The sequence below is a fragment of the Ochotona curzoniae genome, unplaced genomic scaffold (genome assembly GCF_017591425.1).
Source record: "Ochotona curzoniae isolate NIBS_2020 unplaced genomic scaffold, NIBS_Ocur_1.0 contig_908, whole genome shotgun sequence".
In the NCBI taxonomy this organism is placed as follows: Eukaryota; Metazoa; Chordata; class Mammalia; order Lagomorpha; family Ochotonidae; genus Ochotona; species Ochotona curzoniae.
In genome coordinates this window covers 7,170,256-7,196,803 of record NW_024466607.1, presented here as the reverse complement: position 1 = coordinate 7,196,803, position 26,548 = coordinate 7,170,256, and the positions used below count along the sequence as shown (strand labels likewise).

Sequence of the window (26,548 nt, the reverse complement as noted above, 5' to 3'; positions counted from 1 at the left end):
GACTTAACCTGGGAGAGCTTCCCAGGCAACTCGGCAAGCACGCGCCCACACGGTGGCCGACACAGGCCTGTGGTGGAGGGCTCCGTTTCTGCCGCCCGGGACCCTCGCAGCGTGAAAAGAGCGACCTGCCTGACCGCAGTGGCTCTTGAGAAATGCTGACTGTGACGTTCTGTGCTGCACTATGTCACGATCATATACGGTTATGTCTTCAAGTCCAAAATCAAACACCCTGCTTTCAGCACTGCACACCATTAGGACTCGCTGTATTATTTTAACCAGGAAGACCCTTACACTTTTGTTTATTTATGTCCAGGGTTTATAAAACTAGTAGTTCCTGGAGCTCAGGACCAATACTTCCTTCACATAAACTCTATTCCTTATTTATAACCTCTACCTTGATATACATCATAATCTAAAAACTATTTAGAGTCAGCTTAATACACTCCCAGTACCTTGGCAATAGTTTCACTCCCTTTACGCTGTATCTTACATGTTGACAGAGATGATGGCCTGTTACATATTTGTTTAGCAAGATTTATTATTTCCTTAGGTCAATGTGTGATCATCAGAACATTCTTTGGATGCCAGGAAAATATAAATGTTTTTATGTGGGATATGTTGTTACATATTTGCATTAGTTCAAACCTTTTAGTCATTGCATTCACTTCTGAAGTGACTGAACAAGAAGAAAATCACTAATAAAATTCTTCTGAGCCAAAACTGCTGGAACTTAGACTTCAAAAGATGCCATGGCGGTGGGCTTTTAGCCTACTGCTTAGAACAGGCACTAATGGATGCATTCCATCCTGGAGTTTCCAGGTGCCCGCCTGGACGGTGGCTCACGTGCCCGGGGCCCTGTCACCCACATGGGCGGTCTGGCCCGAAGCCCATGCCACCTGGCACTGCACAGCCCTGGCTGCTGTGAGCACTCGGGCAGCAAGCCAGTAGATGGTAGCTTCCCTGCCACTTTAATAAAATTTTAAAAAGATACAATGAGCAATGAGCATAATATTGCTATAACTGCCATAATATTATGATATGAAAAATAAATCCTAAATAGCAAAAAAATTAATATTAAGTTGTAAAATGATAAAACAATAAAAGCAATTTTAAAATATGAAAAGATATTCAAGTCTCATTTTATGAGACTGGATTTTAGAAAAGTGAGCCTGCTGTAAGTGCAACACAGATGTTAATACGCTGAAACTGTCTTCTGCAGTGTATCTCGAGAGAAGTTCCAACTCAACGCTTTGTTAAGTTTTATTCTCTGACATCAAAACCTGTTTTAACCATAAAAAGAAAGGACGCATTCAACATCAGGTACAAATCATGTCTTACTTTAATTGAGCTCGTCATTCGCACTCTTGGCTGCCACTCTGGTGGCAAGCAGGTCCCTGCTTCTCAGGCACACAGCATCTGGCCAGACTGACAGCCAGTCTGACCCTGGACCCCAAACCAGGCCTTCCAAGAACAGCGAAACGGGAAATGCAAAAGGCAGCTTTCCTTTCTCTTAGAAAGGGATGTGAACCAGAGCACCCCAACCGCCCCCTCTAGTCCAGGAAAGCCAAGTTGAACGCAAACACAGAAACCAAAATTCAGGAATGGAGTATGGCACTCTCACACACACAAGGTCAAGACAGTTTCTGAGAAACACGCCTCACTTCCGGCCTCTTCCTCCAGGGATGGCCCCACTGTCGTTAAATGGAAGATGTTTTTGCTCCAATTTCCCTAGGAAATATATCCACTGAGAGATATAACAGAAGAAAATAAGTCAGCTCACAAGAAATATTGTTGCTGAGACTATTCAGCACATTATTTCAAAGTGGCAAAACTGGGGGCTGAGAGAATTCCAAAGTGGCAGCTACACTCACTGATAGGCTTACGTAAGACACACACACACTCGCACTTCTCCTTCCAGTGTATACATCAAGGGGCCAAACCCCAATCAACACAATAAGTTACTCTGTACATTACAGTGCAGAGAGCAGCCAGAGGGGGATGAAAAGCATCGTGTAAGAGGTCCGTGTCCCTTGGAGGTGGGAGGCCCGGGGCCCAGCACCCGCGGCCTTCATTAGCTGGGTCCCTTCTCTTCTTTGGTTGCAGGGGCCTCACTCACAGCGGCTGCTGCCACTCCTTCTGCTGGCGTTTTCTCTTCCTCCTCTTCCTCATCCTCTTGGGGATAGAGATCCGGGTATTTCTGCATACACTCTTGCATGGCCCGGAACTGGTCTACACAGTCTGATCCCTTGAGCTCCTCCTTGCTGTAGTGGAAGCAGGAGAAGGCGGACTTGAACTGCTCCCCGCAGGGGCCACTGGCCATACCGCCGAGGCAAGGGCAGTTCCAGTTAATGTCTCCATTGGGCAGTATCAACCCTAGAACAAGAAGACAGCAAGGAGAATATGAGAGATGCTCTCAAAAAGCTTCAGTAAACGCAAACCAGGCCACTTGGGAGGGACAGCACAGCATGAATCGCTAGCTGGCAGGCCCTCCCTCGTGGGTCTGCCTCCCACTGCAGATCTGACTCAGTGTCTACCTCAGAGGCAGCAACTCCTTGGCCCAGTGACACCGCTGCCATCAGCCTCTATAAACACCCTGTCAGCTCCGTGTCGTGGTGTCCTCCAAGATTTAAATCCTGGAAACCATTCACTTCAAAGCAGCAGCCATCTTCCACGGTTCACCAGAGTTTTCTGAAAACCCAAGCAATCCGAGCCAACATTTACCTGCCAGATAAGATGCTCAAGAACAAGACCACCCCAAGACCCCCAACCCTGGAGCTGTATACCCTGGAGCCGCCCTCAGGGCTCAGCACAGCTGGGGAGCTGGAAAGGAAGCTGTAAGGACGGCCAAGGCACGCTCTACAGGAAGAAGCCAGCAGCCTGACAGGTGGCAAGATCAGATGTGACGAGTATGAAGATGGGCTTTCATTTGCAGTACCATATAAGCCTCTCACTTCTGAGTTTCAAACTTTTTCTTTGAAATTTTTTCAAGTCTAAACAGGATTTTCCAGTTTTTAAAGACAACAGCTTCATTTTTTGGCTTGGCAGAGAACTCCACCTGTCTACAGAGTTCTCACATGAGTCTTCCACACAGAGAGCATTCTGTGAGAGTCCCAACACTTCCGGTGACGTCACATCCGCTCCTTCACTCCACACCTATGTCCAAGCCCTGGGTGATCCCCACCTCGACCTGCAGCGGGGGAAGCTCTGCAGTGGATCTGCGGCCAGTGCTCACTTACACAATGGGGAGATGGTGGGGGTATCTACTGGCACTGGCCCAAGATCACCAGCCAGCAGCACCACCAAGTTACGATCCTGCCAACCTTCATGGTGGGTACCGCTGATACAACTCACACACATACGGCTTCTGGGGTCCAGAGCCCCCATGCAGGAGGGCTACCAAGGCCCCCAGCTTCCCAGGGCCCACCTCCTCTCCTGCTCAGGAAAAGCACAGGGCAGTGCTGCCTTCTGCTATCAAGCCTGCACACCCTGTCCAGGGAAGAATCCTGGCAATCTAGGAGGGCGAGTTAGGGTGAAGACAGCCCCTTACAGGGGAGCTGCACCTGAGGACCATGGTAAGTCCAGAGCAGCTTTGATAACTCAAACCCAGACACAGTATGTTTTAAACTGCCATCATCAAAGGCTGGAGTTTCACTCCCTGTCTCAGCCAGTTCCTGACCCCTCCCGGTCCTCCCTGGACAGGAAGATTTTTTAAACCCTCTGATTTTAATTTCTTAAGCGCTACCAGTCACAGAACTGGGTGTTGGCTGCCAGACATCTAAAATCACTGGGGCCTACTAAGTCCACTTGATAGTTTTGCCATGGAAAACTTACAGCTTGGATCAGAACTGTGTTTGAAGAGTTTCCTTGAACAATTACTCACCTAAAGGGGTGGCAAAAAAAACACCTACACCAGAGGGGGCACCCACAGGGTGCAGATGGATAAATTATAAATGACAGGGACAAGCAGGTAGCGAAAACAATGTGGACGACGAAGAATCACAGGAAACAGAGAAGGCCCAGAAGGAAGCCAAGACATTCACACTATTCAACAAAACACCGGACGGCAGGACCCGACGCGTCCTGTAGCTCACAAAACGTGCTGTCAGCACGGACCTACAGGCAGGGGACTGAGACCAACACAGGACTGACCTTTCTTCACGGAGAGTGACAGCCGCCACTCAGGGGCTAGCACTCTACAGGATAACTACACTCCCCTGGCCCCCAGGGACGCACCCCTAGCTTGACTCTAACCCCAAGGAGTAGTGGGGAGCGAGCACACTGTCCCACCTAGAAATATCCACTCAGCGTTCAGGATATTTCAATCAAGAATTCATAAGCCAGAGGTGGCCGTTTCAAGCTCTACAACGAGACTTACCACCAATTAGCACTCGGAAGTGTGTTAGTGTCACGGCTGTGAGGGTGGTCTTGGCCTGGAGAACTGCTCGTGGACACTTCCTCCCCACTCCACCTGCCACTCTCCACAACCAAAACCCACGGGCTGGGCGGTGTCCAGTGAGTCCCTCACCCAAAGTCTCCAGATACAGCTGTAGGTCCAGGAGACCGCCATTAGCCACCCACCAACGAACGTCCACTCCTGCCACTGGAAAGTCAACAGTGTGCTGGGCACACCGCAGGAGAGTGGGGCTGCAAGGTGCCTGATGGCGCACGTCAGACTGTCACTTTAGCCCACTTGTAACTGCCACAATACACAGGTGCCCCCCCCCAAACTGGACCACCCATCCTGGCCAGAGCAAAATGGAAAAGGATTTACAAATAATGAACTTACTCCCTCTAAAAAAAAAAGAAAAAAGTTCCTGCGGCTTCCGGAGGCCCCCCTCACTCACCGTGCTCCTCGTAGGGGTCGTCGGGGTCATCGGCCACCAGCTCCGCACTGCTTGGAGTCTCATGATCTTCTTTGGTCACAAATATAATCCGATCCTTCCCTAGGATTTGGAGAACAGAAAAAAACGTCTGAATCCAAAGTAGTGACTGAGCCTTAAAGCAAAGTAGCCACACAAATCAAGTTTGTCCACGTGTCCCTCGGGAAAAGTGACCACCCAACTGCTCCCCCAGGCTGCACGGTTACTTGGTGGCGGAGGCTGTGATCTCACTGCTCGAGGGCTGGCCACTAGGAGGAAGACAGCACCCCTGCCGCCACGCGTGTCGTCTAGGTGGGAGGCTGTCCCCTTGGAGCGTGTCCACGGCAGGCTGGCCGTCCACGGCATCCTCCACTGGCTGTGAGCTTCTCACCCACTCGCTCGGCCCCCTGCTGCCAGCAGTCAACGCTCAGGCACACTCCGAAAGCCCCGCTCCCCATTCTGTGGGACACAGGGGAGCAGGGCAGAGGCACTGATGACTAACAACTCGGACCAAGTGACAGCGCAGAGGGACGCAGTGCGCCGTGGCCCACAGCTGCTACAGCCATCACATCTCTCCACAGACTTCCTTTAGACAAGACCCTTTCTAGGCCCTTCGGCTCCGGGAGTCATCAGAAGGCAGGGTCGTGATGGTAGGGCATGACAGCCACAGCCCACAAGGCCAGGGGGCTTCTGCCAGGAAAGGAAGCTCATCACAGAAGTGCTGAGGTGACCACTCTGAGACCACCTGCAGTTTGCTGCTCTTTCAGGACAAGCACCACAGGCTGATGGGTAGGATCAGGCAGTGTGGACGGAAACCAACACTGGGGAGTCTGCACGTTAGGCACACACAGTCCTGATTGGGGCAGGAGCGGGAGTGCTCCAGGAAGCAGACAAGCAGAAGCCAATGCATCCTCCCCAGGGCGCTAGGTGAGCACAGCAAGGGGCATCCGTACTGGACGAACAAGGATGGACGAGTTGGTGCCTTTTTCAGCTAAGGCTTACGGTGAGCCCACAGTATGGCCACGCGCAGTCGCCAGAGTGTAGAGCAGTCACTCCCGACCCACCAGAGGCATCCTCCCTGCCCAGCCTCCACTCCCTCATGGCTCTGTCTCAGACACCATGCACCACCCCCTTCCTGTTACCTGCTAAGCATGCATAGGTTTGCGCCAGACACTCCTCGGAGGAGTGGGCATCAGCACCCCACCCATGATGGTGGGTCACCAGCTTCCTGACTGTCCCTGAGGACAGACTGGGCTGGCCCATATCTGGTGTTTTACCCAGATTTTCAGATCCCCCAGAAATCATCAGGAGTCTGAAGTTGATGCAAATGCATAGGAGTGGTTTATTCAGACTAGCCTAGACTCCCAGCCGCCACCCAGCCCGGGCGGGGACTGGGGAGCGGGCAGCAGCAGGGGTAGCCGTAGCAGCAGCAGCACCGAGGTTGGACAGCACAGGGTTTTTATACGCTTCAGGCCAATTCCACACAATTACACAGTCATGACTGGTCAGGTCAACTGCTAACTTTTAAAAAGAGCAGGTTGGCAGGCTTTTCTTGGTGGGTTTGAAGCTAGCAACTTTCAAACAGTGCAAACTGGTGGGCTATAGGGCAGTGAGGAGCCTTATCTAACACCAGGGGCCTCCTTCCTGAGGAGCGCCCTGCCTACGTGACCTGCCAGGTGTCACACAGCCCTCCAGCCAAGCAACCAATCAGAAACACCGAGGTTCCTCACTGGGTCCTGCATGTCAGCTAGCTCTTCCACTCCATCATGACCCGGAAAGGACAAGCGGGACCTTTTAAGAGCAGTGAGCCCGAAGCCCTTGGTGGTGGCTTGCCTGGACTCCACCAGCCTAGAACTGCCAAAGTCCACAGCGCCTCTGTGCCTCTCCTCCAACACATCCACATGAGGAGCAGCCTGGCTCGCCTTGCCTGGACAAAGGTTCGAAGGTTCACAGGCCACGGGCAGACAGAAACGCAAAACACACACTGACCCTCGGCCGATCCCGGGCAGCGCACAAGGGAATAACTCTTTCTGGAGTCTTTCGGGACAAGCAGTGGGGACGGGAGGTCCCTCAGTACCTCAGTGACCGTCCTTGGGAGGCCTCCCGGGCAACCCCGCATGGAAGCGGCCACAGCAAGGCTGAGGCCCAGCTGCCCGAAAGCCGCTGCATGGTCCTGGATTCCTGTTAAATTATCATCCTTATTTTCCGTTGAAAAGATGTTGATGGCAACCATGGAAGCATGTCTCCAGTGGGGACAGCTCAGGGGAAGGAAGGGCGGGCCACGAGGCCTTCCACGTGCCCCACCTGCAGGGGACCTACAGGGCCGACACGCAGCTGACCCAGATCACATTCCCTCCCACGAGCCTGCTTTCCGCGGGCGGCCGCGCGTGGACCAAGCGGCCAGGCATGTAAGCTCACAGGTGAGGCCGGCGATTCCAGCCAGTATTCAAAGCACTCTGCGACAGTCCTGCAAGAATGCTGAATCCTAGGCAGAAAAGAAGCGAGTCTCAGCGCAGCTCCGACACCTGTTTCCTGAGGTCTGAGCGCAGCACAGCCCTGTGGTAAGGTCCTGTCATAGGCCCAGAGGCAAAGGGCTCCAACCTGGTGGGTACCGACGGCTGTGTGATGCAGAGGCCAGGCCTCACACGAGAAGCCAAACCAAGTTCTGGGGAACAGGCAGTTCTCAGTGCTGCCGACGAGGCAGGCTAGGACAGGACTTAGCACATGCCCACCAGGACCCCCCAGGCCCCTCTCCTGAGGCCAAGCCCTCACGGGCACCTCCTGGGAGGCACACCCAACTTAAGGAAAAGGGGTTTAAGGGCTGCTTGTTTACACATCCACGCCCCTGCAGGCCTTTGCCCGAATTCCTTTAATCACCACTAGGATGTCTGAGGTGCTGCTGCTCCTGTAAACGCCCAAAGGCACAGCAAGTCAGCAGAGCGAGAACAGGTGCCCCACACACCTGTCCCAGCAGCCCAGGGCCTGAGGTGGGGCAATGCTCACCAGTTCTCAGCAGACCCCACTGGGAAAGAGACCCCATCACTAGACTGCCACGCAGTGGGGTCACTAGCCATGCATATCACCAAATCCCCTAAAGAAATGCGAGTAAAATACACTGGTGTTCTGCGCCAGAGTCCACATGTTGGGAAGGGTGTGGCTGAGAACTATATACGCCCTCCAGCTCACAGAGCACCCCTGGGTGCAGACCTGGGCTGAGGTACCTCCCAGCTGCACGACCTCAGGCACCTTCTGAGTACCAGGAAACAGCTCTCACTGGCCATGTGAGCAAGAACCAGGACTCGGAGTCAGACACAACGGGTGGCCTGAGTTTCTCTCCAAGGACAGTAAATTTTTAAACGGCACCACGTGACAATTACGGTGCAAGTAAGAGGACAAGCTCAGGTGAAAGATGTGCAGTGTCGCAAGGAGGGCAGATGGAGGAGCGTCCCCACCTCGACGGTGACAGCGAGGCCCCAAGTGCACCAAGAGGCAGCTGAGCTGCAGCACACAGCTCCCGCCCAGCTCTCGGAGAGTGGGGTGCAAGGCTGGTCTGTGGGACCAGGATGAGATCTGAAGCAGCAGCTAGCTACCAAGGCAACCCTGGCCCCTCTCCCTCAACGCCTGCCTGACTTTCACACCTCCACAGCAAATCCAGGTGGTTCTGCCTTCAGGGACAGCCAGAAAGATCTGTGCCCTCACCTCCCACTGTCAGCTCCCTCCGCTCTGCGGTGCTGGCCTCCTGGACCACCTGCTGAGGCCACACACTCTCCTTCCCCTTTGCACGAACCGCTCTCACCTCCACGAGAGCGACCGCCACCCCCTCTGCCCACGCCGACCTCTCCCAGCTCCCTCCACCATGCTTTCTCATCTGGCCTGCCTTCAGAAACAGCATCTCTGCTGTATCCAAGAGGCAAACTCAGAACCTAGTAGAGAAATTCAAGCCGTGTGAGGAGTTAGACGGGGTAGTAGGCAGTTCAGGCATTCTGGGTCCAGCCATTATTTTCCCCCAGGTCTTGGATTAACCAGAGCACAGCTCTCCCAAGGGACAAGGGCGATATTAGCATATCAATTCCCCACCTGAAGTATCAGCCATTATCTCCTGCCACTGTGTGGGAGGGTCTCAGGCAGGTCTCCTTATCACTGAAAACCTGTGACCAGGGAATTCCTTTTGTCCTTGGAAAACCCCTTTTGAGACAAAGCTTTAAAAGATCCCCACACCCCCCAAGTCCGGGTCCTTTCTATCTCAGTCCCCTCCCCTCACTAGGACAGGAGTCTCCTTCCTCAACTTTTCTAAAAAATCTTGTGTCTGCACAAAAATTCTTTCCTGCGAGACAAGAACTGAGGTTGCTGCCATATTCGGGGTCAAAAACCCTACAAAAAAACCAACACGGATCTTCGGATCTCCTAGTCTGCGATAAGGACCTTGGTACAGTTTGGGGAATAGAAATAAAGACACCCCAATAGTCCTTCAGAACCCTAAAACTGGAGGGGCTGGTGGGGGAAGTAGTGTAAGTCTGTAAAGAATACATGAAGAGCTTCCAGGACGCGAGAATGTAAGCCTAATGAGTTCGGCTCAGGGGACTGCACTGTGGCCCAGATTAAACTGCCCAAAATGCCAGCATCCCATAATGAGTGACAGTTCAAATGCCGGCTGCTCTGCTTCCCAACCAGCTCCCGTTAATGTGCCCAAGAAGGCAGCAGAGGACGGCCCACGGAACTGAGACTCAGACGGAGTTGGAGATTCTGCCTTCGACCTAGGCCAGCCATGTACCGGTCAACTAAAAAAAAAGAAAATTTCAGTTCCAGAAGCCAGCCCATGTGGGTGCCAGTTTGAATCCCAGCAGTTCCACTTCTGATCTAGCTCCCTGCTTGTGGGCTGGGAAGGCTCTGCACCCACGTGGGAGACCCGGAACAAACCCCTGGCTCCTGGCTTCAGACTGGCGGCCACTTGGGGAATGATCTTTCTGTAAATCTGCCTTCCAATGAAAAAAAAAATCTCAAAAACAACAACAAAAAGCAACCTGAGGGAGCTAAACTGCTCATCCAACAACTGCTGGGTGAGTGCTTTACAGACCCCAGCACCCCCTCTCTGGGTCCGGGGGCGGCTCAGGTCCAAGGACGCAGGTGGCCGGCCGCGCGCGACGGGGGACACGAGGCGAGCCGGGCGACCCCTCCGCGGGACGCGCGACCCCTCCGCGGGACGCGCCCCGCTCTGCCCGGTGCCCCGCGGGCCTAGCGGCCAACAGCCACGTGCAGGCCTGAGATCGGGGCTCAGGCTTCACCGTGACCTTGGACCAGCCCCGCTCCTTCCAGAACCTCGTTCCCTCAGCTACCAAACGGAAATGGCCAGCCCGCGGCCCGGTCGGCGCCCCGAGCGCGCCGCACCCCGGTGAGGCCGCGCTGGCCATAGGGGCGGGGCGCAGGGGACCCCGGGACCCGCGTGCCTCGGTCTCCGTACCGCGGTAGCCCGTTCTCCCGACCCACCTTCCTGACGGCAGTACGCCATGGCTGCACCCCGGCGACTTCGTACGAGTGGCGGCGGCGGTCACGCCGTGACCTCCTGGTGCTCCGGCGGGGCAGGCAGCGGCGAGGCCCGCGCAGAACCGCCCCCTCCAGGCCTGCCCGCCGCGCGCCTGCCTCGGCGGCCTCTCCGCGCAGGCCTGGCTCGCCTCGGCCAGAAACTACATTTCCCAAGAGCCTGAGCGGCGTCCCCCCCCCCGCCCGTGGTGAGGACTACATTTCCCAGAAAGCCGTTGCAGTGCGCAAACGTAAGCGAGTCTCGCGCGGTTTGCAAAATGCCCGTCCCCTGGACTACATATCCCAGGAGAGCTTTGCGGCGCGCGCAGGCGTAGAGAAGCTGGAGTTCCTTGGGGCGGGGACCGCGAAGTGAGTCCCTCCTGATCCCTGGATCCACGCGGATTGTCTCAGCTGGAGGGCGCAGAAGAAGCCGGGACACTGTGCACTGGGATCGCCCACGCGAACAGAGCTGCACGGGGACAGCGAGTCGGGCTCAGAATGGCGGCGAACGTGAGTGCCTCCCGGTCGGCCGGGCCACACCCAGGGTCCCCCCATCGTCCATCCCCTCTTTCCCGCGGTCCGCCGGGTGTGCTGGGCAGTCCGAGCCTCCCGGCGGCCCGCGGATGCGCAGTCGCTCTCAGCCGGTCAGTGTCCGTCCCGTCTTGGTCCGTGGCCCATCCCCGACCGTCCGTCTCTGGGGAGGCAACCGCGGGAGGTGTCGCTCCCACCTCGGGATCCCCTGGTGCGCGGTGCTGCCTGCGTCCTCGGGGACCCGGGCGCCAGATGCGGCCTCCGACCACCGGATCCCGCCAGCGGGAGCTGTCCAGCGAGGGACCGCCCTGGCTCCCCGCCCTAGGAGCTGTGATGCCAGAGGCCCCGATTGGGGGGTGGTCCTTCTGGGCTGAGGGCCTTGCCTGCCTGCAGCCGGCCTTTCTCGGGGCGTTTTCATGCGCCTCCTACCAGGGTGTGGGGTGTGGGAGTAGCTGGTGACTCATCCCCATCCTAGGCTCCCGGAGCCAGCTGGAGCACCGTGTCAGTGCAGACACACCCTCCCTGGCCTGCTGCGTCCTGGTCCTGTTAGCGGGCTCCTCCCCTGTCCCCAGAAGTGCTCAGGGAAACCAGGGTTTGTGAGGCTCTGAGGGGCCTCCTGTCCCAGCGGCTGGCCTCCTGCCTGCCACTATCGTTGCCATCTGTCTTACAGATGGGAAATTTTCCCAGCAAGGAAGGGACCTGCCCAGGGTCTCACAACCGCCCTGGCACACACTTGCGCATGGGAAGATCTGAAAGAGAGACCTGGGCAGATCCACTGGCTTCCGCTGGGTAGCCAGGTGGCCCTGCTCTCGCTGCAATCGTTTTTCCTGTGTGTCGCCGGCTGCCCAGGTGAAGGGAGACTGCTGTGCACGCCGCCTGGTTCACGGGGCGGGAACAGAAAGCTCTCCTCACAGCCTAGTGCACCGAGCCCTGGGCAGCCGAGCCAGGTCTGCTAGCTCGTCCCTCAGCAAGAATGGGATGCACTGGGTGCCTGTTGATTTCCCTCGAGCTGAGTTCAGCCGGGGGCCACGGGCAGAAGGGAGATCCGGAGAGGGGGTGCAGCAGGCAGGGGACACACCAGGACAGGAACTGCCTCCTAACGATGGTGTGGGTTCTGGGTCCGTGTTATAAGGGAATGACAGGCTCAGGGCAGCAGTGACTCACCCAGGTGTACCCGGCAGGTGGCTGGTGAAGCTGGGCTCCCGAGGTCTCCATGTTTTAAGGCCTGTGTGACAAGCTGTGTTGCCACCTCTTCATCTTCTGAGCCCAGAGAGTGGGCTGGAGAGGGGGTTGCTCTGGGAACACCTTCTTCAGATTTCTCCTCGGGAAAGCTTGCTGGGTGTATCTGGCACACCCCATCCCTCCCCTGAGGGACCCTCTGGGCCTCCCTTCCTTCTCATCAAGCCTGTCTCGAAAGGGAGGCCCTGGCTGAGGGCACGCCTCCTTTTTCTGTGTAGCCTGCAGCTCCCCCTCACACAGCAGTCCCAGCTGTGAGGCACCAAACGTGGGCCGAGGGGTAGCAGAATCCCAACTCCACCTCTAAAGGGCTGTGGGATCCAGGCGGGCACCACAGCCACTGGTCCTCGATTGTGCTCACCTGTGGAATGGGGCCATGTAAGCAACCCTCCCCAGCTCTGGCCCGTGGTTGGCCTGCAATCGCTGGCATGCCTGTGGCATGGTAGCTATGATGGCTGGTGGCCAGCAACCTGCCTGCCTTGATTGACAACTGTATCACATCCCATGATCCCGAAAGTCAGGACCATTTCTGGGTGCGGTGGGCGCATGTGGTTACAGGCAGGCCTGGACTGGGGTGTTCACACTGTCTGATCTGAATCTCTCTTCCAACTCCCCAGCCCCAGGACAGGGCCTGCCTTACCTGCCACTTGCGTGGGAACTATTTTACAATTCTGTGCCTTTTCTCAGCTCACCCACAGCCTTGGTGCCCGCCCTCATCAGGCATGGAGATGTCTCACAACCTCCCTGCTAGCGAGCTCCCACAGGCCCCTGCTAGGCACCCAGTGCTCAGGGCCTGATTCCCGTCACAGCCCAGGCACTGGATTATTCTACCCATCTTACTGATGAGCAAATGGGGAGCCAGAGCAAGGGCCCCTGGCCAGTGTATGGCAGAGTGTGCCCTGGATGGCAGCAGCCATCTTCACCAGCAGGGGACACGGGAGAGAGGTGCCCAGTGCCAGGAGTGAGCTCTGGGCTGTGCTGTGACTGGCTGGACCGAGTCCCGCATGCTGCCCTGCAGTAGCAGCCTACTGGGGACTTGCCCAGGCATGCCTGGGAGCCGTGTGCCTTCCCAGCCGGGCAGAGGGCATTTATTCCCCAGAGGCACCCCCTGCTGCCACACCACTTCTCACCCAGTACCCCCGCGAGCAGGCCTTCCCCTCTTTAGGATCACACTCACAGGCGCCTCCTCCAGGGAGCCTGCCATGATACCTCTGCTGGAGCACTGGCCTGCCTGTCTCAACTCAGCATGACCACCCAGTGTTGTGCACCCTCAAGTCTGTGAGGCCCCCTCCAATCCCTCCGGGCCCCCTGCAGCTTCCAGAAACTCAGCCCCTGTTTGTCACATTTCAAAAGGAACATCTCTAACAAGCTTTATGTAAAATAGTCCAGCAGTCTCTTAAAAAATTAAAACCTGATGGTCTGGGCCTCGTGGCTCAGTGGTTTAAGTCACTGCCAGGAACACTCACCAAGGAGCATCCACTCCCAAACCAGCTGCCCCCTAACGCATCCTAGGAGGCCCAGGTACCCATCCCCTGGGCCCCTGCCACCCATCCAGGACACCTAGCTGGAGAGCCACGCTCCTGGATCTTCTATCGACCTTTCATGTAGATGGAAAATAGATGCCTTAAAAAACATTTGAAGTTACACAAGGAGTAAGTTGAAGTGTGGCTTGGGACACCCACGTGCCCCGCAGGTCTGAGATCTCCAGCACATGTGGAAAGTCAAGTATCTGAGCCCCCGTCACCCAGAGGCCCAGATGACGTTCCTGGTCCTAACTTCCACCCCAGCTGGTGCAGCCATCGTGGGAGTGAACCAGCAGATGGAAGATACCTGTCTCTCCCTCCCCATCTCTCTGCCCTTCAAACAAAACCAAAAATTAAAACATTAAAATTATCTTTTAAAAGTTGAGCATGCATCTTTGCTCTGACCCAGAAGCCTTGCTCCCTCGGTAGTGGTAGGGGACTGATGCCCACACCCCCTCAGACAGCAAAGTCATTTACCAAAACCCGTCAGGCTGCTTGCTTCCCGTCTGAACACGCGCAGTGCATGTACCTGAAGCTCACTAAAAGCTGGGCAGAGTCAGTGCCCTCTGGAAGCCGGTCTGTTTGGGGTGTCTCCACACAGTACTCCAGCACGGGTCCCAGGAAGGTGCACACCAAAACGACGACTGCCGAGCAGCCGGGCTTCCTGGAGCGGCTGAGCGAGACCTCCGGGGGCATGTTTGTGGGGCTCACCACCTTCCTGCTCTCCTTCTACCTGATTTTCACCAACGAGGTACCACGTTTGGGGCCCCTGTCGGGAGGGAGCCCTCCCTGCTGTGTCCAGGCAGAGGCCCGGCTGGCGCGGAGGGCCCTGGGTTTCTGAGGTCGGAGTGTTGCAGAACTCAGAAATCTTCCTGTTGGGATCCTCCAGCACCAAGTTAGCAGAAAGGCGAATGGACCAGAAGCCCAGGGGTAGCGCCACCTTCAGGCCCGGATAGATGCACGCATTCGTGCTGGGTCCCCAGCAGTCCCTTCCTGTGTCCTTGGCCCCGGGGTCCTCTGTTGTGGGGTTTCTCTTGGCAGGCCCTGCCTTGTGTGGCAGCCATGGCCACAACACCTCCAGGCTGACATCCAAGCAGTGGGCAGTCAGGAAAAAAGAGGACTCGTCTCCTCCCAAAGCCAGTTAGCATACTTGCCAGGCCTCTCTGCCCCTTGGGGAGAAGTCCTGGTTGATGAGGATTTGGTCAGCAGACAGGCTAGCCTCGGTGAAGAATGTGGACAAAGAGGGGATGAGAAGCAGGTCACTGTGAAGGGAAGGAAGCAGCGGGCAGAAATGCCAGCCCTTCCCACCTGCGGACAGCGCTGCCATGGCAGAGGGCAGGTGGTTTCACAGAATCTCAGGGCTCCCCGGGGCCCCCTGCTGGCCTGTTGCTGAGTGGCAATACAACCGCGGGGAGCCCCAGTGCTGAAGCGCTCGCTCGTCCTCCACACCCAGGGGCGCGCCCTGAAGACAGCGACCACATTAGCAGAGGGGCTGTCGCTTGTGGTCACCCCTGAGAGCATCCACACTGTGGCGCCGGAGAACGAAGGGAGGCTGGTGCACATCATCGGGGCCCTGCGAACGTCCAAGGTGAGCTGGGCAGCTGGCTGGGACTTGCTGGGTGACTGGTGTGTCTCCCACCCCCAGCGCCACCACCTGGCAGCCCTTCCTCCGCCTTGGGTCCTCTGTAACACGGGCACAGCCATAGCCGCCCTTCCTCTGCCTTGGGTCCTCTGTAACGCAGGGACAGTGATGGTAGCAAACTCACAGCTGGTTAGGAAGATGTGAGATGAGGTTGCTAACCTTTTAGCATAGTGCCTGGCATGTGGTCTGAACTGCACCTATGGGGCCCCTAATGATGTTGCTTGGCCAGGTCACACCAGCATCCTGTTGGTAGCCCATGCCATTGGACAGTGCAGCCCAAGCATGAAGTAGTTAGGACTTGGACCAGGCACTTCTTCCACTTTTCCACATGACCCACCTGCAGAGCCCTCCATTCTCACCCTGTCACTCTTTTCCAGCCCAGCTTCCCCAAGCCAGGCAAACTGAGCTGGAAGTCTTTGCCTGATGTATTCTGGTGTCCGATTCCTCTACAGCTGTTGTCTGACCCAAACTATGGGGTCCACCTTCCGGCTGTGAAGCTGCGGAGGCACGTGGAGATGTACCAGTGGGTGGAGAGTGAGGAGTCCAGGTGAGAGCCGGCGGCGAGGACCACCTGCAGGGCTCAGTTCGACACCTCAGACATGCAAGTGGAAAATCCTTCCAGAAGAAAAGGGTCAAGCTGTCCTCCAGCGAGTGGCCAGTGACCCAGTATCTGGAGGTGGAGAAAACCAGTGCAGAGTGGCTCAGGGGAGACGGGGTGTCTGCCTCCCTCCTGTGAGAAGGCCTGGCGTGCGCACGCTTGAGGAATGAGCTGTTAGGGTCTTGTGTCCCCCGCCGCAGTCTCTATGTGCAGCTTCTCTTGGTTCTCCATTTTCCCTCCCACAGGCAAGCAGAGCTGGCCTCCTGGCTCACAGCCCACCTCTTCTACCAGGGCAGGCTTGTGGCACCCAGAGCCAGGGGTGGGCTTGGCCGCAGCTGAGCCACTGAGTGAGCTGTGGGGAAGCTGGAGGAGCCAGGAGAAGCGCAGCACTGGGGCCTGGAGTAGAGAAGCAGCCTGCCCTTCATCCCAGAGGGCAGAGCTGTGCCCTCAGTGTGAGCCAGAGGCGGTGGATGCCAGCCATGGATGACAGTGGCAGGTGTTGTGGCACTGTAGGTTAAGCTACTACTTTGTAGTGCCTTATCAGATGCTTCTGGTGGCACATCAGAGTGCCAGCTGCTCTGCTGATCCGGCTTCCTAGAAGACGGCCCTAGAGCTTGGGCCCTTGGCACTCGCGAGAAACCAGGATGGGGCTCCTGGCTTTGGGTAGGTCTAGTTCTGGCTGATGTAGCCACTGGGGAATGAAATGGCAGTGAAAGAGAGCTCTCTCCCTCTATCTGCCTTTTAATTAAATGTTTCAAAAAATCACCTTATTGCAGTCAAGGCCTTCAGAGACAGGCTGACTGTGTCAGGGTGAGCATCTGGCTCTGGGCTTGTGCTCTGTTTGGGGTGTTAGTGCTGGATGCTGAGTACTTCTGCCTGGAGCTGCTCAGTCACTGGGCTGCCCAAGGGCTGGGCTGACTGATGCCCCGGACTCTGTCTGCAGGGAGTATACCGAGGACGGGCAGGTGAAGAAGGAGACAAGGTATTCCTACAGTGAGTACTGGGCCCCACCCCACATGCCCGTGCACTCGTGGGGCAGGACGGGGCTGTGGCTGGAGCCACGGGGAGGTGCCAGGTCCCGGGGCCTGCTTGGTCATGGGCTTGGGGCCAGGGGCCTCTGCCATGCGGCCACTCTTACCTGCCTTCTCCCTCTCCTGAGCAGATACCGAGTGGAGGTCAGAAATTGTCAACAGCAAGAACTTTGACCGTGAGATTGGCCACAAGAATCCCAGGTGAGCAGAAGCCAACGGTGCCTGCTGCTGCCGGGTCTGCAGCCCCAGGTCCTTCAGCTGAGTTGGGCTTGAGTTGAATCTGCAAAAGGGGGATGTGGTTTTGAGGCCTGCCTGTGACCCCAGACAAGCTCCCCTCAAGCAAGCCAGCAGTGTCAGCCACACCAGGCAGTGTTTGCTCACACTTAGCTAAGTGGGAGGTGGGGGAGCTCAGGAGGTGGGCTGAGCAGCATGGGCTGCAGATGTAACACACAGGGCAGGAATATGGCCACAGAGAGCCATGGCCAAGGGCTCAGGTGCCACCTGGGGTGTGAGATCAGTGAAGGCAGAGTCCACAGATCTGGGGGACGGCTGGTGGGCAGTGTGGGACAGCTGGCAACGGTCTGGGGATGCTCTGGGGACCAGGATACAGGGTGAGAGTGCTCTACCCAGGGCAGGATATGGGGCCCCCAAGAGTGGTACAGACAAGATATCTGCCAGGCCTGAGCCTGGGAGCTGCCCAGCTCAGACAGCCCATAGGGAACTGTGCAGCTGCCACCCTGGTGCCCCCTGATGACTGCCTCCCTTCCCCCACAGCGCAATGGCAGTGGAGTCATTCACAGCAACTGCCCCCTTTGTCCAGATTGGCAGGTTTTTCCTCTCGGCAGGTATGTCTCAGGCCTCCAGGTGAGCTAGCGCCCCGTGGGGCCCAGCAGGATAGAACCAGCACAGCATCAGAACCCCTTTCCCAGCATCACCCTCTGGGCGGGGGTAGGAGGGGAGAGTTGGCTGTGGTAAAGGCAAAGCCCCAGCAGGCAAGGACTGGGCGAAGACTCCACAGCTGCCCCAGGTTGATGCGGACCCTGTGGCAGCTGCCCCCAGGCTCCAGCCCTGAGCAGGGAGGAGGGCCCAAGGCTTAAGGTGGCATCGTTTGCCACACCAACCTCGGGCTCAGTCCTAGACAGGAGCCAGGGAGGGGAAGATATGTCGGTCCCAGGAGTGCTGGGAGGAAGGAGGCTGGGATTGCCAGGGCTTGGCCTGCATTCTCACGTCTGCTCTGTGGGACCTCAGGCCCAGCTTGCACACATGATCCAAGGTAAACCGCCCACTTGGTGGGACAGGCACGGGGAAGGGTTCTGTGCAGGCTGTGGGGGCTGTGTAGCTGAGGGCTTTGCAGGTGGAGTTCGTCAGATTTATCAAGGCTTCTACACCCCGCTCCCCACAGGCCTCATCGACAAAGTGGACAACTTTAAGCCCCTGAGCCTGGCCAAGCTGGAGGACCCGCATGTGGACATCATCCGCCGAGGAGACTACTTCTACCACAGCGAGAACCCCAAGTACCCAGAGGTACCCACAGAGACCCGGGCTCCTCGGCTGGCGTGGACCAGCCCCGAGAGCCACGCCTCTGCAAGTGACCAGGCTGGGTAGGGACGAGCCTGAGTGCCAGGTGCTTGACAGCCTCATGGCCATGGGTCCCAGCTGACCACTCTCCTCCCCCTTCTACCCCTCAGGTGGGAGACCTGCGCGTCTACTTCTCCTACGCAGGACTGAGCAGTGATGACGCTGACCTAGGCCCTGCCCATGTGGTAATGTGGCTTCCTCTGGGGCAGACCTGAGTCAGGGCTTCGGGACCCCTGACTAGTGTCACAGTGTACTGGGCCTTCCCTCACACTGGCACATTCTACTGGATCTCGAAGGATCTCCTGGTTGTGCCCCATGAGGGATGTGCCAGTACAGCCCTGCCTGCAGCCCTTGATCTCTAATCTGCAAATATTCCGGGAGACGGAGCCCCAAATGCCTCCAATAACCTAGGAGAGGGAAAAGGCGCCTGGATCCAGGACTTGGCCCGGTGTACCCAGGGCCATGTGGCCCAGCCAGGCCCTGTCCTCAGAGAGCCCTCAGCCCAGGAGGGGAGCCCTGTCTGGCCATGAGCAGCCCTGCCCTGCCACCTGCTCCTGCCCAGAGCCCTCCAGAAGCATTGAGTGAGCAGTTCTCTCACACCAGTCCAAAGCGGGCACACCCCAGGTGGTCTGAGATGGCCCAGGGTCTCTCCACTTGTTCCCTAGTTGGCACAGGGTCCCAGGAGGGTGGGTGTGGGCCTCACTTTGTACCAGCCCCCTCACATGTTTAACATGGAATTCTTTGACCAGGTCACTGTGATTGCCCGGCAGCGGGGTGACCAGCTGGTGCCCTACTCCACCAAGTCCGGGGACACCTTGCTGCTGCTGCACCACGGGGACTTCTCCGCAGAGGTGAGTGCTGCTGGCCTGGCTGCATGGCGGAGGGACAGCTGTGTCCTTCCCTCCTGCCGTCCACTGCCAGAGGTGAGAATGCAGTGAGACAAGAAGAAATATAGGAATGGCCACTTGCGCATGGGTGTAGGGCCACACCAGGCACTGAACGTGGAACAGAGCAGCACAGACCAGGGGACAAAGGGATGCACCCAGGACATGCAGGTGGCCTGAGTGAGCAAGCATCAGGAGAGGAAGTCAGGTTCCACCGTGGCAGGCAAGACCTCTGGCAGGTGACATTTGTGCTGAGACCCCCCCACCCCACATGAAGGGGAGGGCTCAACCCTGGAAGAATTGGGTCAGGCTGAGGTCAGACAAGGGCAGCCAAGTTGAGAAGCAAAGGGTGTTCACCTCATCAGGGCCACTCAGAGTGCTGTGTGGCCGCAGCGCAGGGGAAGGGAAGGGCTGGGGCCAGGAGGCTGCCCCGTGGAGGAGGGAACAGTAAGGTCGAGTCACTGTTAAAGAGCGATGGGAGTGCCCCAGGACCAAGCATGGGCAAAGCGCTCCGACACGGGTCCCTGAGCCATGCGGGCTTCCCTACCTGTCTCCACATGCAGACAGGTCACGCCTCACCGTGTCCGAGGGAATGGTGCAGAGAGGCACTGGCTCACTCAGTCCATACCTTCAGAGCTGGCTTCTCCAGGCAGGATCCCACCCCTGCAGCCAGAACACTGCATGGAGGGACATCCCGCCTGTGTTGTGCCTGATCTGGGCTGTTGCTGCACAGATACAGGACACTGAGCAGGGTCAGGCATTGACTGTGCCCTTTGGTTTCCCATAGCATCCCAGTTCACACCCACTCTCCCAGGACTTGTACCTATCCGAGCCTGGGTGTGGTCAGGCTATTGCCTAGGAGCCCTGGTACCAAGCTCAGGGCTGGCAGCCAACTCCCAGCCTGGTGGGCCATGAGTCAGTCTTTCCCTCACAGCTGAGAGCTCCCGAGGGAGTTTCTAAAATTAGGAGGCTCTGCCCAGGCCTTGCTCCCCTTCCCGGTGCTCCTACCAGCCCCAGGCTTCCAGCCCCCTAGGCATGGAGTCCCAGGTCTCAGAGCTGCTGCTTAGCAACCCTGACCTCTGACCATCCCCCAACCCCACCTCAGCCTCTCCCAGCCCGACGTACTTGAGGCTTGAGGTGTCTGCCGTGTGGTGCTAGGGAGGCAGCCAGGACTCGGCGTGAGCCCAGCCTCGGCCCAGGCTCTCCTCCATCTGCCATGGGACCCCAAGCCACGGTCATCCTCTGAACCTGCTTTCACCCACAGAACAGAACCTGTCTGCCTGTAACATGGAAACTGTTTTAAAAATATTACTATCATCATCATCATGTCTACCCTGTTTGGTGACTTGATTGTTGTGAGAATTACTCATTCAACAAGATCTTATTGAACACCAGACGTCACAGACAGAGGCCCTGCTTGGGGTCTGAGCTACTGCCCAGGGTGACACACCATACATGTCACTTACCCTCATACCTGCTTCCTCATCTATAACACGGGGATAAGTGGTTTGGGGATTAAACACGTGGGACAGTGACAGCTAACTAGTAAAGGTTACCTATTGCTCTCAAGAAAAGGCGTTCCACATAGGAGCTGCCCAGGCATGACAGGGGCCAGACACATAAGCAGAGATGGGGCACAGCAGGTTAAGCCTCCATCTCTGGGGGCCCGGCCCAAGTCGTGGCTCTCTGTGCTCCAAATCCAGCTCCCTGCTAGTGCACCTGGGAGGCAGCAGACAATGGCCCACGTACTTGGGTTCCTGTCACCCACATGGGGGACATGGATGGCACTCTAGTCCAACAGTTGAAGATGGCTTCAACTGTTGAGGGCATTTGGTGGGTGAGTCAGTGGATAGAAGTTAGCCCTTTCTCTGTTCATCTTTCTCTGTCACTCAGCTTTTTAAAAAAAGAATGGATTAGACACCATGCAGGCAGAGCAAACCAGCCGGGCAAAGTCCAGAAGTGAGAGGACTCAGAGCTGGCCTCAGGCCAGGCTAGCTCTGAGAACACGATGGGGCTGAGGTAGGCGGCGGGGAGGCCGGTGAGGGACATGCGGGGACAGGGGAGTCGGTGGGGTCTGGCCCATCCCCAAACCTGCAGGAGATGTGACAACAGGGACACAGAGCTGACAGGCTTGTTGTGGCCTGGAAGGGGGTGGCAAGGGGAGGAGTGAGCCAAGTCCGCCCTGGTTTCGGCTTCTGCAGGTAACGCTGCTGAGATGGTGAGCAGTGGAGAGAAACAGGTTGGGCTGGAGGTACCAGTGTCGGTGCTGGGTGTGCCCAGATGTCCTGTAGAAATGCCAACCTGGGCATGGGAGTGTGGGGCTGTGCAGCTGCAAGGGGCATCAGAGTGTCTGCTCTAAATCTGAGTGCTGAAGCCCACAGAGGACATGCAGGGTGTCCAGACCAAGCAGGTGGACAGCAGCAGCTGAATGATTTCAGTACCTGGGCCAGGGACAGCTGTGGAGACGAAGGAGTTGCCCTGATGTCCAGGCTGAGCAGGTGGCACCCCAAGCACAGTGCCCAAGCAGGGAGGCAGTGACCCTGCAGTGTGTGGGGAGACTGGACTGACAGAGGTCTAGAAGGTGCCCATTGTGCCCGCTGACCTAAGCCTCACTCTGTGCTATGCCAGGCAGGCAGATGGGGACAGGGAGGGACACACTGCTCCCGGTCAGAAGTGGCCAACTGCTCCCGGTCAGCACAGCCCCTGCAGCACCTGCCTACAGGCCCAGACAGTAGTGGCCAGCTCAGGGTCCTGACCCATGTCCTTGCTCATCCCGCAGGAGGTGTTTCGTAGAGAACAGAAGAGCAACTCGTTGAAGACATGGGGCCTGCGGGCCGCTGGCTGGATGGCCATGTTCATGGGCCTCAACCTCATGACGCGGATCCTCTACACGCTGGGTGAGAACAGAGGGCTGGCAGGGAGGGGCTCCTGGCCGCCCTCTCAGCCCGGGGCTTCCCAGTGCTGCTCAGCTGCCAGCCTCCCCGCCTGGGGCGGAGCTCAGGCAGTCAGGCCCGTCTCTGGGAGATGAGCACATCGGGGCAGGCACGCATGAGGAACAGGCCTCCTGGGAAGCCGCTGTGCTCTCTGACCTTGGCTCCGCTGTGGAGGCGGCAGCTGCGGCTGGGTCAGAGCACTGGGTACTAGGCCGTTGCCTTTGCCGCCTCAGTGTCCCCTGCCTCCCTCCCACTACCTTCCCAAGCTTCAGGAAAGAGTAGGCAACAGGAAACTGAGGCACCTGCAGGCTTCTTTACTGTGGAACCCCAGCCACAGAGGGGCAGCCCTGGGCCCTGAGGGAGGATCCACAGGCCTGCTCACTTGGCTTGAGGTGGGCACCGGGGAGCCCCTCAGAGCCATGTGAGCCAGCTTGGTTCTGAGGGCCCAGCAAGATGCTGAAGGTGTGTATGGGAGGACAGGGTTTCTCAGGAATGTGGTGGCCCAGCTTGATCCTGCTGGGTTCCTGTCAAATGGCTCCATCTAATCCTGCGGGTGCCAACAGAAACCTACCCCCCTTACAAGCTGGGGAGAGCCAGGCCACAGCTCACCCCACTGTTGGAATTGGGAGTGCCACTTCCCTCCTTACATATGGCAAAGCTGAGGCCCAGGGTCCTCCGAGGCCTTCTTTGGACAGGTGCATGGGTTGAGAAAGACCAGCCTTATCTTGGGCATATTAGGGAGAGGTAGGGGCTTAAACGGAAACCCCACTTTGCTGTGGGACCATGGCCAGGCTCCCCTCTGGGGCCTCAGCCCTCCTTTTGTCTCAGGTGCCTTCTCCAGACCTGACCACCCACGATCCCAGCTCTGGCCATGCCAACCCTACGGACGACCCCGCAGTGTGGGTGGCATGTGTCGGGAAGCACACTCCCACCGCTCCGTCAGTAAAAACGGCCTGCTGCACTTGAGCAACTGCCTTGGCCCCAGGCCCTGAGGAGCACACCCTGAGCGGGATGGACAGACCCACCAGGCTTAGCACAATGGCTTGTTGAGTGCTGGTCCTGGGCCAACATGGGCCTAAGTGTAAATCCTGATTCTGGCACTTCCTAGCAGTAGGACTTAGGGCAAGTTTCTTAACTCCCTGAGCCTTGGTGACCTTAAGGTAGAATGGAGCAAGAATGGTGCCTGTGGGGTAGGTGTGAGGGTTTCCTGCAGTGGTGCACACTATGTCTGGCCCATGGGTGACACTCAGCAGCATAAACTTCCTACAGGAAGAGAGGGGCCACCTGCCAGAGAACAGAGCAGCAGAGGCCAAGAGGTGGCCTGTAGGACACCCTGCCGCTAGGCAGGCCCAGGGGCTTGCTCACACACCCAGAGGTTACCTTGGGCAGGGGGCCTCCTGAGAACCAAATGGAGTTCCCAGTAGAGATGAGCTGTGAAACGCCAGTCTGGACAGCCAGGAGCACAGCAGTTCCCCATGCATTTCACTAGACCTTGGACTCGGCAGCTGGGCCAACAGCCTGTGAGGTCCTTGAAGAGGAGGAAGCCAGGACTCAGGCCAACTGTTCCCTTTAGCTGCTACGCAGATCGGGACCCAAAATAACTGCTGATGTCTTACTGCACCAATGAACCAATACCCCTCCAGGGCCGAACCACAAAGTGGCACCCTCAGGAGGCTCTGCCTGCAGGACATGGTGTTTGCCAGGCTCAGCCTTCTGTTAGCCCCAGGTTCAGAGAGGCCAGGGGGCTCACATGGTGAGCCCAGCCTCACTGCCCCTGTGTGGGCTCCTCCTCTCCCTGCCCTCTCGCCACTTAGGACTGGGTTCCTTGCCTCCCACCACACTGAGTCCTCTCCCACTCAGAGAGCAGCAAGGGCCCTCGTGTGGCTAGCACAGGAACAGCTGCAGAGCCGGATCTCAAGAGCTCCTCACCTTTCTCTTCTCCACAGTGGACTGGTTTCCTGTCTTCCGGGACCTGGTCAACATTGGTCTCAAAGCCTTCGCCTTCTGCTTGGCCACCTCACTGACCCTGCTGACCGTGGCTGCCGGCTGGCTCTTCTACCGGCCTCTGTGGGCCCTTTTCCTTGGCTCCCTGGCCCTGGTGCCCATCATCATAGCCCGGACCCGTGTGCCTACCAAGAAGCTGGAGTGAGGCAGGACAGGCTCTGGCCTGTCTGACCTGCACGGGCCTCGGAACTCAGTCACCCATCTCCGACCTGGCCCCACGCCAGAACAGGTCTCAGCTTGGTTGCACCCCCAGTCCCTGCAAGGGCCAGCCTCGACAGCTCGGTGCCCATCGGTTCCCGCCTGCCCATGCTCTTGCCACTAAGCAGCTTGGGTGGGCGGAGCAGCCTGCAGGTGGCGCCCGACCAAGCATTCTTCTGCTTTTCACTTTCCTTGGGATGAGAGGGTGTGGTGGGCACATGTGCCACTTCCCTCCCCACCTTCCCCTTCCCTTCTGACAAGGGGGTGTGGCAGGTATGTATTCGACTTCACTCACTCCACAGTGACCTGTGGGGAGGGCTCAGCAGCTCACCCCACACCTGAGTTCAGGAGCCAAGTCTCTGCCATAGCTGTGGGCATCCACTTGCTGCACTGGCCTTTGCATGTTACCACCAGGCACTCCTGGGCTACCCAGGCAGAGTGGACATGTGCCCCACACAGCAGGGGCACCTGAACCAAGTCTGTGGACAGCACACTGAAGGTGGCACCGGGAGGCTTTGTACTCACCGTGGCCAGGTCCGACAGTCTCCTGTGTGCAGGCCTGTCCAGGGCCCTGTGAAGGCCTTCTCTGTTACCCCGTCACCTCTTCTTGTGCGCTGTTACCCTGGAGGGTTGTGTCTGAAATAAGATTTGAAAAAAAACAAAACTCTCCAGATGAAGAGCGTTTGGACTGTTACAGTAAACACCTTTTACCCTGAGAGCTGAAGCCCACGATGGCCAGTGTTGATGGGGTCATGGGCCCCTGGGATGCTGTGGGAAGCTCTGGCTAAAGTGTTAGTCTTTACTTGGAGTGATGGGAAACTCGCAGGGTGAAAACATTTTTGATCCTTGGCATCAGAACTTCCTGTTCACCTGGGCATGGCCCCGAGTTTCCAGTTAGCTGGAGGCTTCATGCTAAACAGGCTCTGTCCCAGTCATCCCCAGTGGGCCACAGGCCTGCGTGGGGCTTGCCATGGCTGCCTAGCACCTTTCCCCACGGCAGTGCCAACATGAGCATAGGCCCCAAGTGGCTGCTCCTGCGTGGCTTTTTGTTTCCTCCTAAATATTCCCATAATTCATTTTCCAAGTTTCCCAACTAACCTTAATACTAAGGATGAAGTGTGCCTTTATTCCATGCCCCAGTTGGGAGTGGGTACTTTCACGCCTGCGCTGGGTGAGAACTTCGGGGCTGGTGTCTCACTGTGCTGGGCTCAGCTGTAAAGTGACTGTTTGAAGCATAGCTGGCCTGAGATGACCTGGACTGGGGACTCACAGTATTCACTGCTTCGTAGTGAGCAGTTTCTCGCCATCTCCAACTCTAAGTGGACACTTGTAGATAAGTCTAATTAGAGGGTGGTTAAAGTCTTCGGGGCCTGCTTTGTGTAGTGTTTTTAATACGGATTTCAATGCTATTTTTAAGTGTTCTTAAAATACAAGAGTTTGCAAAAATCATCATGAAATTTGATTTGCCTTCGTATTTTTGATAAAAAATTTGGAATAAATTTCTAAGCATCTTTTGGTACAGGACCTTGTAACCACTTTGGTCTTGGTGTTTTGTATGGGAATTTTTTCCTGAGCCTCTACAAGAATTCAGCCACGGTGTTAAAAACTGGGTTCTAAGATGCCCGGTGGTTAACAACATGTTGTCGCTCCCTTTGCAGACAGCGACTCAGTACCCCAGCACTTAATAAAGCCTATTCTGTTCTGGCTTGAGTGAATGACTCATTCTTCACTCATCTTCAGAATGTGCCAGAAGCGGTGCGAGGGGCAGGAGCATGACGCAGCAGAGTGTGAGAGGCGTCACGAGTCTGGCTGGCACAGGGAGCCCAGTCCCCAGGCCCAGAGCTGCCACTGACCAGCTGCGTGACGCTGGGCAAGTGAAAGGTCGCGGCGCCCATTTCCTGACCCACAGGGAGCTGCAGGAGACACTCTGTGAGAGGCCTGACGCCTGCTCTCACTTCACGATGCCTCTTGTCCCTGACTCTCAAGTTCTCAAGTGTCCAAACCCCAGGAAACA

At 57.1% G+C, this 26,548-nt stretch overlaps 2 protein-coding genes across 3 annotated transcripts; one reads left to right on the top strand and one right to left on the bottom strand.

Annotated features, from left to right (window-relative positions):
- Positions 1-1,321: 1,321 nt before the first annotated feature.
- CHCHD4 (coiled-coil-helix-coiled-coil-helix domain containing 4) lies at positions 1,322-10,481 on the bottom strand. The gene is made up of 3 exons (XM_040995272.1): positions 10,344-10,481; positions 4,845-4,943; positions 1,322-2,373 (listed from the first exon to the last, which is right to left on the bottom strand). Exons 1-3 carry the CDS (start codon positions 10,363-10,365, stop codon positions 2,072-2,074), a joined length of 423 nt encoding a protein of 140 aa, XP_040851206.1. The 5' UTR covers positions 10,366-10,481; the 3' UTR covers positions 1,322-2,071.
- Positions 10,482-10,736: 255 nt separating this feature from the next.
- On the top strand, positions 10,737-24,992 carry TMEM43 (transmembrane protein 43). Of its 2 annotated transcripts, XM_040995271.1 has the most exons (12): positions 10,737-10,886; positions 14,268-14,417; positions 15,120-15,254; positions 15,761-15,855; positions 16,850-16,899; positions 17,069-17,138; positions 17,712-17,782; positions 18,340-18,461; positions 18,626-18,700; positions 19,265-19,366; positions 22,179-22,296; positions 24,279-24,992. In XM_040995271.1, exons 1-12 carry the CDS (start codon positions 10,875-10,877, stop codon positions 24,479-24,481), a joined length of 1,203 nt encoding a protein of 400 aa, XP_040851205.1. In that variant the 5' UTR covers positions 10,737-10,874; the 3' UTR covers positions 24,482-24,992. The 2 variants fall into 2 exon arrangements, with proteins under 2 accessions (XP_040851205.1, XP_040851204.1); XM_040995270.1 differs by lacking the exon at positions 10,737-10,886 and having other exon boundaries at positions 13,991-14,417.
- Positions 24,993-26,548: the final 1,556 nt, after the last annotated feature.